Source organism: Lates calcarifer, linkage group LG19 (genome assembly GCF_001640805.2).
Source record: "Lates calcarifer isolate ASB-BC8 linkage group LG19, TLL_Latcal_v3, whole genome shotgun sequence".
Classification (NCBI taxonomy): Eukaryota; Metazoa; Chordata; class Actinopteri; family Centropomidae; genus Lates; species Lates calcarifer.
In genome coordinates this window covers 12,131,562-12,145,841 of record NC_066851.1, presented here as the reverse complement: position 1 = coordinate 12,145,841, position 14,280 = coordinate 12,131,562, and the positions used below count along the sequence as shown (strand labels likewise).

Genomic DNA, 14,280 nt, shown 5'->3' with positions numbered 1-14,280 from the left:
TGTGTGTTTTCGCAGGGATCCCGTCAGTGTGCAAACAGGTGGTCAGTGTGGAGACCACCCGGGATATTGAGTGGGCCAGCTACACCTGCACTCTGGGCTTCCAGGTCTTTGGTAAGGGAGTCCCTCCCCCCCTCCCCCCACCCTTCTCTCTCTCCCTGTGTTTAAATGTTCATTCAGCAGCACTTAACAGGAGATTCTCCTTCCTCCTCCTCCTCCTCCTCCTCCTCAGGCCTGTGGCCCGACGGCTCAGATGGCACCGACATCAACGCCGTGTGCCGGTCCAACGACAAGAGCCTCCTGGTCACTGGGGATGACTTTGGGAAGGTCCACCTCTTCTCATACCCCTGCTCACAGTTCAGGGTAAGAACCGCTGCAGTAATGTTGAGAAGGAAACGTAAGTTCTTGTAAAACACCCACTCTTCAAATGATTTTTTTTTTCCTTCTCAGGCTCCCAGCCACGTTTACGGCGGCCACAGCAGTCACGTGACCAATGTGACCTTCCTGTACGACGACAGCTACCTGGTGTCGACTGGAGGGAAGGACATGAGCGTGATGCAGTGGAGGATAGTCTGAGCGAGCAGACGGACACAGATACTGTCAACTTCACTGCTGCCGGGGCCTTCAAACCCAGCGGGAGCAAACTGAACCGAACTGCACTAAACTGAACCGAACCAAACTTAAATTAACTCAGATGCTTAAAAAAAAAGAGGAAGCGGATCTGACTGAACCGAAGCGAGCTGACAGAAGAGGAACTTTGCGTCATGAGGTTTCCCTCCTGGTCTGCTCTCAGATCCCTGAGGAGATGGTGTAATGTGCGGTTGCTTGAAATACAAAAAATCCTGAATATTTCTCCTTTCTTCTTTATTCACACTACATGTTAAAAAAAGAAATCTCTCTTTCTCTCTCTCTCTCTCTCTCTCTCTCACGCACTGTAGCCTAGTCACCAATGACATGACACGAAAAAACAAACGGATCGAATCCAACCAAACAGAACCAAAGGCTCTGACTTTCTGACTGCGTTTGTACAGTTTGGCTTTCACTGTTCTTGTATCGTGCACACTCCTGCCACAGGTATTCGGACTGAGTAGGTTTGTTTTTCGCTGCCTGTCAGAGCCGTTTGCAGACTGAATATCGTCGAGCTGGAGATCCAAGAGCACTGGGACAAAAACTGTGTACGGAAAGAAAGAACATACTGATTTTCTAATTGTTAAATTTTCTTTTATTTTGTATTTAATAACTCAGGAAAGCACTAGAGAAGCAGCAGGACCCTTCCCTGTTATTAACATTGACATATCAGAAGGAGCCAGCGGCAGCCCTGAAAACATCTCACTAAAATATTCAGAGAGGTATCAACCATGGTAGATAACTCAGCTGTCGCTCAGCCATTATTGAGTTATTTACATTGATTAATTATGTATTGAAACTACCTATACAGTCAGGGCTAATGCTAAATTTGGTGGTCATAATACATCCTAGCAAGGAGAATGAGAGAAGACAGATGAGCAGGAGACACAGTTAGGTTTTTTTCCCCGTCAGATGTGATGATAACCATCATTTGGAGCATTGAAGTTACATTATCTGGATTCCAAATTAGGATTTTAGCCATTTTCAGCAAAAATTTTCTGAACATTTTCCAAGTATTTGCGCTTCCAGTTCTTAAAAAAAGGACACCTTTTCTATTATTTATTGATCCTGTTTCAAATCCATCACTGCCAATATCAGTTCTTTTGAGTTTTTTCCCCATAATAAAACCCTGCCCAGTCCCAGATGTGTAAATATAGAGAGGCTTGACACAGATAAGAGCAGAGTGTGGGTGAATATACAGTATTTGAAACTGTTTCCAGTTTTGTGGAAGGAGAATCAAAATGAAGCATGTACTGGGTTTTTTTTTTTTTTTTTTTTTTGGATGATGTGAAGCCTTTTAAAATCTGTATTTTGTTGATCCCAGGTCAGTTTATGAAGGAGAGAAGATGCGACCATTACACTGTAACTGTCTGATGTGCTCCTCAGGTGTGCACCATCAGTCACTGGCGAGATATTTAACTGAACTGAACTGAACTGAACCCTCTTGAGGTGTTTTTCTCTATTGCACTGCTTCCGCCTGATAAACATAACAGCAGGTCTATTAAGCGAATCACCATTTAGCACTTACTGGAGTTTTTTTTTATTTTATTATTTCTTCGTAAAACCAATGTCTGCTCTCAACCTTCCAAGCTGTGTACCGCCGGATCAGGTCTATGGTATGGTACGTAGCATGTCACACTCCTCGTCTCATGGCAAGCCAAAATTACACACATGCATGAACAATTGTAATTACTTTAAAGTGATATTTTAAATGGGAGTTAAGCAGATTTTTAGCGTGACCATAGCTGCCTCTGATATGAGGCATATTGGTGTTGTTTTTGAAATCCAGACGGGTGACTTTACTGTTGGACTTGTCTTATCAGGAAAAAACAACCCCACAGAAATCTAACAGCAGTGATATAAAGTCACCACTCTACAGAGTGAATGTAACATGGTTTGTCTTACCACTACACTTGGGGCTGCAGAATACCATTGGACACTTAACATTTGTCTGAAAGTAAATGCAACATGAAATTCCTATGATGCTCTGTCTTATATTTCCCACTTTATTTTTTGGTATGTTCCTTTATTTTAAGTGTGATCCCTAACAAGTGTCATGTGTAAATATAATGCACTTTCATACTCGTACAAGCTTTATGTTCCTTTATGAACCTTTTTTTATAGTAGAATAATAATTATAACCCTTTATTTACAATTACATAGGATTACTCATAGGCCCGGCTATCTCGGGGTTGGGGGGCGTCAGTGAGCTGCATGTACGCGTCTTCCCCGCAGGTAGGCAGCATCGAGCCGCTCCACTCCCCCCCGCCCCCCCCAACACACACACACACACACACACCCAACCTCCCTCCCTCCCACCTCCTCCGTCGCACGCCGTATTAGCATTCCCCCCCTCAAATCTCTCCACCTCACCAAAACACTCCGAATGGGAAGAAAATATGGCATGAGGGAGTCGGCGACAGACGACCACCTTTCACCGCTTTCTACCGAGTTCGAGCCCCGGCTGAACATGGACTGTTTAAGGAGGCGCAGCGGCGCGTGTGTGCAGCAGAGACAACGGAGCACAAAGCCGACGAGGGAGACCGCTCGGGTTTTCGCTTAGCTGTTTCTGCAAACACGACTCACATCGCCCAAGCCCGTGATATTTCGAACACAAGGGACACGAGGAGGCTGGCGGGTTGATTTCGAGCCTCCTGGACTGTCTACACGGAGAGAGAGAGTGGACAAAAAGGGCGGACCGGCGGTGGTCCGTTTCATCAGCCTCATCAGTGCCATCAGCTCCGGGGTGAATAAAAGACGAGAAAATGAGGTAAGCGGCGGCCAGCACCATGCGCCCTGTTTGACGCGTCATGACAGATGCGCACAGACACTCAGCCCTCTGCCTTCAGCCTACATCTCCATTTATTCATTTATCTCACAAGAATACACGAACTGCAGCACCTTAGACATCTTACATCTCATTTCTCTCCCCGTAACGACAGCATTTTGAGCGTCCAGGGGCCCACCCACCGGGCCTCAGCTCCATACACGCGTCCTTTACCATGTACAGTCAGAAAATATGAGGCTTTTTGTGCTATTTTTCCCTCTATTGTCACCGCCGGACCCGCCCATTGCACTGAATGCAGGGTTTAATCCAGACTAATGTTGTCATGGAAACCACAGCATCATGTATTTCTCCATTTAAGTAATAGGGCGCACCTGGCGAAATAAAAAACGCTGGTTCACCCAGGCTGAATGTGACTGATGCACCGACCTGTGTGAGAGTGGCTTCAGCTTGGGGGGGGGGATTGGATAAGTGGGGGTGCTTATAACCATCGCAGGAGGAGGAAGAGGAGGGAGGGTGTTTATTCTGGTGGTTGCCAGGCAGGTTATCAGACCCCCCACCACCCCCCACCCCCTCCTCACTCACACCTACATAAGCCTACTCCATGACGGATCCATATATGCACACCCAGCCTATAGAAAATGAGCCTCATGACAAAATCCCTCATCCTATATCCGAGCTTATGGACGGCATTTTAAGCCTTTTTCCTCTGCCTATGTTGGTATGCAGAACGCTCAGAGGCCCAAATCATCTCCTCCAGCAGCAGCAGAGCCTCTGTATTCTGCTCTATTTATGAAACAGTCCTTTAAAACCACCACCACCACCACCCCACCACCCCTCCCTCTGCCGCCTGTAGTTTGACTCCTCCGTGTCTCCATAGCTGCAGCCTGCACCACTCTGTTTTATGGCTTCAGATTTACTCTGACAGCTCTGCTCAGATACAGTGAACTCTCCTTTGCTTTTACTGTAGCTACTGCTGTTTGTCTGCAAGTGTGTGTGTGTGTGTGTGTGAAGCTGTCTGGGTGTGTAGTTGTGGTGTTACTCTCCTCACAGAGGAAAATGGTGATGGAGAGAGAAGAAGTGAGTGGTAAACAGAAAGCCATTGGTGCTCTCACATCTGGATATCTTGTGTGAGGTGCTACTGTTTTTTTTTTTCCTAGATCCACATAATTCACCTCCTTTCCTGTAACCTCACACACTCGAAGCCAGCAGCAGCAGCACAACAGCAGCAGAGCTGTTCTGCTCCCAGACAGTCAAACAACATGTAAGATTCATATCTTCCAGTCCAGTTGGAAGAACGCACCCGTTTCCTCTCTTTCTGTAAAGCTGTGCTACTTGCGTCCCGTCCTGTGTGTGTCTGTGAGTGTGTGTGTGTTGGTTTTTGCCAGAGGCAGATCTGCTCTTCGACTCAACCCCAGAAGGGAAGTCTTAAATCTCCACAAAGCAACAACAAGGTGACCTGGCTTTTCTTTTCTTTTCCATGGTAAAGAAAAAGAAGATTTAATTCAATGAGATGGTTTGTTCGGCATCACTGCCTCCACTGAAGCGTTTATGTAAGGGGTGCACATGAATTTATGTATGTGCACATGAGTGTGTGTGTGTGTGTGTGTGTGTGTGTGTGTGTGTGTGTGTACAGATGTGAGTGTGGTTATTTTTAGTCTGGTAATGTTAGTGGTTTTTATTATGTGATGGCTCTTCTGTGTTGTTGCTGGCTGCTGTCACTTGGTTGGTTGAGAGAGAGAGAGACAGACAGAGACAGACAGAGAGAGAGAGAGGGTGAGTGGTCTGAACAAGAGACAGTGGAAGAGGGCAAAAAGCGAGGCGTCTGTCCTGTACTGTTAACGCAGGAGGATTTCTGAAGCGTTTGTTGTGGTGACTCATCGTAGGAGAGGTAGAATGAGCGAGTGCAGCCAGTGGAAGGTAAAACGCTGAGTTATGCATCTTACTGCAGGCTGCTGCTGATCAGAGAGCAGCTCCACGTAAAATAGCAAGCATCACCACAACTCCTCCGGGTTTTCATTGACAGAAGTAATATAGTTCAGCCTGGATTTCAGGAAGACCTTTAACTACTCTACTAACTGTACTAGTGACAATTCAGTATCTGGACTGGAAAACTTTTTTTTTTTTCATTAAAATCAGAAAGTGTCTGATCAAAGAATAATTTATCAAAATCGTGCTTCTGCTCCCCAGCTTTTGGTACTTCACTGATTTCAGTACCGTAGACACGTATATTTAGCACCAAAGAAAGTATTTAGGACTTGCTACTCACCCCTCAGCCAACATGCTCCACATATTACAAATCCTCTGTGATGCCGAACTGCAGGTGCACCATTCAAACATCTAAAATATTTGACTGTCTGGAAAATCATGCCAGCATATGCAAAACACGCACAGCCTGCAGCAAAACAATAAAAATGAGTTGTATGAACAATGTAAAGTAATGTTCACGGTCGATTCTGGTAACTGACTATGATCCCTATGATCTTCTTTTTTAAGACACTGTTTAGTCTGCCTCCTGTAGGTGTCAGCAGTAACTGATTAGTGAAGTACATTGCATTGTACACAAATGTACAGGTTGTGCATTTACTTTATATTAATAGTGCAGATACTTGCATATTTCCTTATCAGGGGTCAGGTCTAATAAAGGTCAGATAAATCTGAAGGGTCACATGGAGATGAAAAAAAAAATTCTCCAATGCGAAATAATATTTTTATTTAACAGAGATTCCTCTAATATTGTCTTTTCCTTACATGTGAATTGCAGGGTAGTTTTACCGCCTCAGGTTCTAAAAGTATTTCTTGGAAGACATTTTTTTAAAGGGTTAATCTCACCGAGATAAAACTGGGGGAAAACATATCCCTCTCTGTTCATTTTCTGCTCTGTACTTATAGTGCCATACGCTATACATAGTCTAAACCAAACCCATTATATGCATACGCTTCATAGTGTAATCTGGTCAGTCTCGCAGATCACATACATTGTACATAGGCTTTGTGTCATTGGAGATTTGATGATGAATCTGCATCTTGTGCCCAGAGGTCAAAACGGGCCGTATCAGATGACCCCACCACGCACTGTAAAAAGCATTTACAGCTCAGTGAGGCGTTCTTTCCTTCTCTCAGCTTTCACTCTGCAGGCATTTGAACGCAGCATCCTACAGTTTAACCTCATTTTAACATTGCTCTTTATGCTCTGTCATTCTGAGCCAGCTGCCAAAAACATACAACAACTCCTGCAGCTTTACAAGACACCAAATATTCAGTGCATACTCCTGTAGCCCATTTCATCCAAACCCTGTTTGGGGGGAAAAAAGATAGATGATCTTTTTATTTCTCTGACCTTTCGGGCTCTGTTTTAGACCCAGGGTCTGTTGCATGTTTTCTTACTATTCTCTAAACCCACAAAGCCTCCTAATCTTTAGTGGACTAGGTTGCTCTTTGTTTGTTTCCCACACCTCAGCTCACTGTGGCAAAGAAGCTTATATAATAGCCTAAGTTTGCTTCAGCCAGATGGACCACCAGTTGACAAATTCTGATAAAACCGCAAGGAAACCACAAATGTTACACGAGATGAATGAAACCTTTGTTGCTGGAATATAAAACTAATCATTACATCTGTTCCTGCAGCGTGTGGCTGATTTCAAACAGGAATGTTGTGTATGCTTCTGAATGAACGAACTGGTGTGTTTCTGTTTTTTTCCCTCACTCTGGAGTTAATAGGTGATTAAGGCTGACATGCAATTTTTTTTATTCAGCTGCTGTAAAATGTATTTAAAGCTTCACCCCAGTGTTTCAGAGTTTTACACGCTATAGAAAGGCGGGTGTAGAAGCGCTCCTGTTTCCCACACAAGCTAACATGTAATTTCCATCCAGTGGAAATGATTCCTCTGAGGTTGAGAGACAGCACTGAAATCCTTGAAGCAGAGAGAGGTGACTGGTCTGCACTGGTCACATGTCCTCTCCCTCTCTCTCTCTCCCTCTCTCTCTCTCTCTCTCTCTCTCTCTCTCTCACATTCCCTTACTCTCTTGCAACACTCCTCATCTCTCTTCCCTCCTACTCTCTCTGTGCCTCAGTCTTACCGTTATGTCTCCTCTGTCGGCGTAGCGGATCTTTTAAAACGCTCTCAGAGGATGTGAAGAAGAGGAGGAGGAGGGGGAAAAAGGTTGCTTCAGCGTTGGACAGCATGTGTGCCGCTCTCTCCTCTCGAGCTGACACTTCCCCCTCTCCTCCATAATCTCCCCCCTTTATACCTCCTTTCATCCTTTGCTTTGCTTGAGGACTGTGCTGTCTTCTTCAGCGACATGTATTCCCTGGACGATTTCGGGTAAGGCAACACACGAATCCTCATCATAGCCTATTTTTCTCTGTCTACTCTTGGTTTGTTTGTGCTTTGGAGTTGCTTGAGTAAAATTGGCTGTGGAGTGTGTGGGTAATGATGTTGCTCCTTCTCTCTCTAGTGTTTCTGTTTAAAGCCTGGCTCAGCTTTCAGACCGCGGAATCTGTTTGGTTCTTTGTTGGGACTGTTTATCTACGAGAAAAGCTGCATTTCTCTCCCTCCATGTATCCCTCAGTCATATAGCTCCAGCTTTACATGCTGTTGAATAATGCAACTGGCTTGAGCTGGAGAGAATGTGAGGAAAAAATGGGAAAGTGTCCTCTAGGGGTTGCTGACTTTCTCTTGTCTGTCTTTTTCTTTCCACCCCTCTGTCTGTATTTTTCTTGTAGCCAGCTGTTAGCCTGATTGGTTACCCTTTAGCAATCTGTCATTGGTTCAGTTTTTTTTTTTTCTTTCCTGGGAAGAAGGAATGAGTTTCTCGCTGTCCTGTCAGTGTGTCCGCTCAGCTGCTCTCGCTCGTTCACGAGATTGATCCCATCTGACTCGCTGCATGTTGTGTGTGTGTGAGAGAAAGAGAGAGAGAGAAAGACAGGAAGAAAGGGATAGAGAGCGTTAATCTCTGAATGGCTGAATGAGTGGGACTATCAAAAGCCAGATGATACAAAGATAGAGAGGGGTCGCTGTATAATATGGATTACAGCGGGACATGGTGATTTGTCAAAGCTCAAATACAGATGTGGAGCAGAGCGGGGCAGAAGCGATAACATCAGAGGTTTACGCCTGACCGCATGCACTCTAGTAATCTACTGTAAAGTACAGTACGTCAGAGGGAAAACCTCTCTGCTCCTTCCTCACAGCATGTTCATTATTCATGAGGCTCTGCTCATATTAAGTCCACAGGTTTGTGTAATTCCACACTGACTGGGAAACCTCATAATTATATCAAATATGCACCAGATAATGTTCAATATGTCATCTGCCCGGCCTGTATATGTTCTGCGAGTATTTTCTCCACACGGAAGCGGCGTTTCCCTTTAAGGATCAGGATTAGTGACAGAAGAGGACCAGGGAGCGCTGAGGAAGGTGGAGTGAGGAGGAACGGTGGGGGGAGGGGCGGCAGTGGAGTGGGGGTTGCTATCCATATTGTACTGTATGTGACAATTAGCCTGAGGGCTCACTGGCATCCTGTTGATGTATATAATGAATAAGTGATGTCCTTATGGGGGTCAATATGCTGATCATACTGTATTCTGGGTAGGATTTACTGCTGCTTGCTGCAGATATTCTACCAATAAATGACCTCCTTGTATTAAGACAGTGATTCCTAATTAACATTTCATCAAATAATCCTTAAGTCATTAACTGTATTGAGACTATATATCAATATATAACCAGTATTGTGATATGAGACCAGCTCTGTCTTTCCTTGGTCAAAGGTCATTGTGAATAATAGATGTGTTTGACTGTTGTGGGTGATTATAATGAACAGTAAATTCCTTCTGAGCCATCATACCCACATTAGTAATATGATTTATATCAACCCCTACAGTTTTAGATCAAATATTTTAGCAGCGGTGAAAGAACCAATGAATTCCCACACACCGTCGATCACTCAAACTCTATTATGACGTTTCTGTCCTCGTACACTTATAATTTGGCTTGATGAAAGTTGACAGGGTTTTTTGCTTCTTTCAGTCAGTTTATGAGCTGGCGCACACGTCAATAAGACTCTGTGGAGTACAGGAGCTTTATAGTAAGAGCTACTTGCTAGTAGCACAATAGGCACATGGTCAATACTGAGGAAATCATGTAATCAAATTAATAAAAAATAAAATTGGCTTAATCACATTAGGAATGAGGTTTCCTATATGACATATTCTCATTTAACAGTCGCACACGACAGAATAAAAGGGCAGTATAAAGGGTTTTTGGTTGTGAATTCCTGTGGTTGTTCTTGTTGTGGTGTTACCCAGGGATGCTCGCTGCCTGCGATTGGTCGACCTTAGGCCTGGCTAATGTTGTTGACCGTGAATGTTAGCAGTCTCTTGCTCATCATTAGCACCTCCAGTATTTAGCAGACTGAAAAACTGAATAAGGTTTTTTTGGCTTTTACCTTTCCTCCGTGACATTATGCCTTAAATGTGAAGGAGGAAGTATCTGTGTTACTGACTTCAGGTAATGTTAGCTTGTGACAGTTGGAAGGGTGAGTGTTGACTGTAACTCTGTGAGTAACTCTTAGTGTTCACTAGGTCTGGTTTTCCAACATATATCCAAACAAGCCGCCACAAATTCCCAGATGTTTACACCTGGCAGGCCACCAGGCTTGCAATACACTGTGTTTTGTTCCTAACACAAGATAATACATTTTGGTGTACATCTACCCTACGTCCTAGTCTTGAAGCATGGCTGTGTTACTGTGATGCTATTTTTATTTTGATTGAGTTTTTTGAGGTGGGAAAGTGCTCTATAAAGCCTTTAATTTGATCATAGAGACACATTTCTGATATGCAGTGCTGCTGCAGTTGCGTGTAAGTTTTATTTTTGGAACTTACTGGTATCTCCGCAGCTGAAATAAAAACACCATCAGAGCCAGAAAATGAATCTAGAGCATTTTATTTTCTTCCATTAGGATTGGGTGTATTTAACTGTGTTAGAGTGAATTTCTCTGGAAATCTGAGAAAACAAAAGAGTCATTTATGTCTTTGAGAAACTAGTTGGACAAAGTTAAGATCTTTTGATTTTCCATTTCCTCTCGTTTTTGTGTTTCATTTAGTTTTTAGTGCCCATGACTGTCCACACACACACACACACACACACTCTACCCATGATCTAACTCGTACCTGTAAACGGTAAAATGTTTAATAGCTGAATGAAGTCAAGTATGCTGCTTCTAACACACCATATATATGCTGTATCTAAGTGTTAATCGCTGACCTGGGACATGGAGAATCACAGGGGAGTCACATCCATATTTTACCATCACAGGTTAAATGCTGAATGTGAGCACTTGCCCTGGAGCAGTTTACCATCGCCTGTTATCAGTATATAAATGTTAGTGTGCAGGCGGCGCCCCCCTTCCTCAGGGCACGACAGAGCCTCGTCTGTCACAGATCGAGCCAGTTAACATTTGCCCGGCCTGCCACAGAAATGTCCTGCAGTCCAGCTGGGCACTCTGAGCCACGGATGAGCCAGTGGTAATTCTGCTTGGCACGGGGCGTTACAGAGAGCCCCCGAAAAACAAATCGCTGTTGAGTGGCGCTCAACCAATCCCAGCTGACCGTGACCCTCGTTTAACCAATCACAAGTGGCATTTTCTGATGCCCGGCGCCAAGTCACGTCCCCCGGCGGTGTGACTCTGCGTGGTTTGTGTTGTTTGCTGTCAGTGCGGCATATGAGGTCAGCTATTAGAGTGGAGGCCAGTGAACCACAGAGGTCAAAGTTCAAAGACTAATATGCTGTCATACCCAGACTGGAGTACTGTCAGTCCTGAGATTGTGTGTGTGTGTTTATGTGTGTATTCATTGCATGTTTTGATTATAGCCTGAACATATTGGATTTCAGAGCCTGATATTGACATTTAGAAGCTGAAATAATTGTATTTTTTACATAAACAATCTTGATACAGATCCCTTAGATGTGTATTTTTTAAAGAACTGAAGATGCACACTATGCAGTGTACACGTTTTATATTTGTTAAATTATCTTGAGAGACACTGTCTATATTCTACCACAAATGTATTTTGGCATTTCTGTGTTGCAGGTTGTTGTTATTTTATTTATCTTTTTAACCTTTATTTCACCAGGAGAGTCCTGTTGAGATTAAGAATTTCTTTTTCAAGGGAGACCTGGCCAAGAGAGGCAGCACCACAAAAACAAAAAAATATGTAGACAAAAAAGAGAAAAGAAAAGACAAACTCAAAAAACCAAGAGAGCAAGCACAAGGAAGCCACATTTCAAAATTTCAGCTATGTAAAAGACACTTATTCACCCAGGCCTTTGACAGTCTTTTGTTTTGTTTTGTTTGAACATTGTCTCTATAAAGTGTCCTTGGGTCTCTTGAAAGGCCCTATATAAATTCAAGATATTATTATTATTTTTATTATGTATCCAGGTTAATTAAAAACCGTAACATTTTAGAGAATCTGCTGCTAATTCTTTCATTTTAGATTTAAATGTGTTTTTGTAGCATGCTCCATGCTGCAGGTGCAGAATACATAAACACATTTAAAGTGTATTTGCTGTCAATTACTATGAACTGATTTATCGGTCCAACTCTAGTTTAAATACATCTCGAACACACTCTAAATAAAGCCCCCCCCTCAGCCAATGATCAAGCTGACTGCCCAAATGCCCCGTCCTGTGATCGAGCGTTAGAGTTAGTCAATTACTTGGTGGATGCTAATGGACATTTAGCACGCACACCTCTTCCAGTTAATGTGTGTTGTACATGTTGTTGTACATTCACCCGCTACATCTGTCCTCTGAGGTAGAGGGCATTCCTGATCAATGGGAGCTGACCACAGTATGGACCGCTGGCTGTTAATTCAGCCTCTGCTTAATTCTGAGTGGCTATGGCAACAGCAGGCTAGAGTCAAAAGGGGAGGGGGTAACAGCAGCAACCCCAACAACCCACCCCTCCCGTACGCTGTAGTGTGTGCAGGAGGGGGACGGATATGAGGTAATCTCCCTTGGGTTAACAGTATGACAATAGCACAGAGGTTCAGTGACACACACACACACACACACACACATTCATCTGTTATGCGGTCAGACAACAGGCTGGTCAATGACTTCATCTCTGCCCGTCTGTCCGTCAGTCATCTCTTTGTTGCTGGATAGATGATCATAGTGGATGCAGCACTACAAGAATTCAGACCTGATGAATGTTGTTGTTTTTTAAATCTCGTTTAATTTTTAATTGGAGGTTTTTGCTTTTTGTGCAGCCATCACTCTTTGTCATTTATGTCACAGGCTTTCAGCAGGAGGATTAAACTGCTTTTAATGAGTTATCGTTTTAAGGTAATGGAGCAGGACAACAGGGAGTTTGTGTCATAAAGTGCTGCTGCTGCTGCTGCTGCTGCTGTTCATTGTTTTTTCGTTTACCAAAATGGACGTACATCGGCTCCAAGTTCTGCGTTACTGTCTCCCTCAGAGTGTCAGTGACTCAGGATTGTTTTACAGCCACATCGCTGCCAGGTTTGTACCGACACTTTGACAGTGTGTGAGTGTGTCTGTGATGAGTGATGAGGAAGTTAAATGTCAAAAGGGCAGAAAGTAAACAGAAAGCGGAGAGAAATGAAAACATTTCTGGGTGAATGAAATTGAGATTGTCAACTTGCGATTCAGATTTTGTGCACTTGACGTCCGACAGTTCGATTATTGTGTGCAAAGAAGGTGTTGTGATATTCCAGCAGCACAGACGGGGCAAATCTTTCCCTGCTGTATTTTTAATCAGAGCTAAAATACTAATCTGTAATCTTAATCTGGCCTCAACAAACTGTCGTTTAGACCCAGAATTGAGGATTTTGGATTAGTTATTGTGTGCATGAATGACTTGATTTGCCGCTAAACTGCAAACAAAATGGCACTTTGTCAGTATCTTGTGGATAAAGGTGGTTTGAAGACATTTTGACTCTGATCTGTTTTGATGATCCTGTTTTTTCTCTTTCCTCCCGCCTGGTTGCATCTTTTCAGTCAAAGCCAGAGATGCTGCCAGAGAGATGCAGCCCTCTGTGTGAACACTACAGCGAGCATCTTCTTTATTCTGAACACTCAGCAGCCTCACATAGAGCATCTCTGAATAGCAGGGCTCTGTAAGGGCTCCATACATGTTTAATTCACACAAGTATTGAAGGCAGCATGGCTTCTGGCTAAAACGGCAACCTTTTAAGTTCATTGCCCTTCTGTTTTTCTGTCTCTGTCTTCAGCTGGGAGAGGGGAGGATGGGAGGTAGAGGGAAGGGAAGGAGAAAAGAGGGAGAGAGAGGGGAGGGAGGTTTTGTCACTCCTGCCGCCGTCCCAGATGAGAAGTGTAGGATCAAGCAGCTCTGTTGGCTGTCTTGTTATCATGGAGGAGAGGAAGAAGAGAAGGGGGGAATTTGATTTAAAAATAAAGGACAATGAGGTTTTATGTGTACAGTATGCATAGCTGCAGCCTCAAACTGACCATTTAATATGGGGGACACATGGTCTGAATATGGTGGAGCTATTTTTTTGGCTTTTTTTAGTGATAGTTGTGAAAATCCGATACAAAAATGATGCTAAATTTAAATGTAGCATTTCACAAGAACTATTAATTTTAATATAAATTTTTTTCTAAGAGGGCTTTAGAGTCCTTGCAATATATCCCACTATTCTTAGTCCTTTGAGAACAGGAGAACCCTCAGGAACAGCAGCAGCAGAGGAATCCTCTTTAGGGATGAACAGATATGCAGTGGATGTCACATTTGCCGACAAAGAGCGGGTAGTGTGAGGATGTGTAGGAATGATGACTAATATTTGATGTACTATTTGTAACTTGATTAGACAAACACAG

At 43.6% G+C, this 14,280-nt stretch overlaps 2 protein-coding genes across 17 annotated transcripts in view; both read left to right on the top strand.

Moving 5' to 3' along the window:
* The window catches only part of eml1 (EMAP like 1), a 63,325-nt gene extending 60,610 nt beyond the window's left edge, over positions 1 to 2,715 (top strand). For all 14 annotated transcript variants that reach the window (XM_051077926.1, XM_051077927.1, XM_018683941.2 and 11 more), the window contains 3 exons: positions 16 to 111; positions 230 to 360; positions 448 to 2,715. In XM_051077926.1, the coding sequence (XP_050933883.1) occupies positions 16 to 111; positions 230 to 360; positions 448 to 573 (353 nt within the window). In that variant the 3' untranslated portion in view covers positions 574 to 2,715. The remainder of the gene's footprint in view (positions 1 to 15; positions 112 to 229; positions 361 to 447) is intronic.
* Positions 2,716 to 2,911: 196 nt separating this feature from the next.
* evla (Enah/Vasp-like a) overlaps positions 2,912 to 14,280 on the top strand; it is a 35,876-nt gene continuing 24,507 nt past the window's right edge. The window contains exon 1 of one of the 3 annotated variants that reach the window (XM_018683929.1): positions 2,912 to 3,394. In XM_018683929.1, the coding sequence (XP_018539445.1) occupies positions 3,390 to 3,394 (5 nt within the window). In that variant the 5' untranslated portion in view covers positions 2,912 to 3,389. Of the gene's footprint in view, positions 3,395 to 7,425; positions 7,735 to 14,280 lie in introns of those variants that run through there. The other 2 variants (XM_018683928.2, XM_051078070.1) reach the window with 2 other exon arrangements.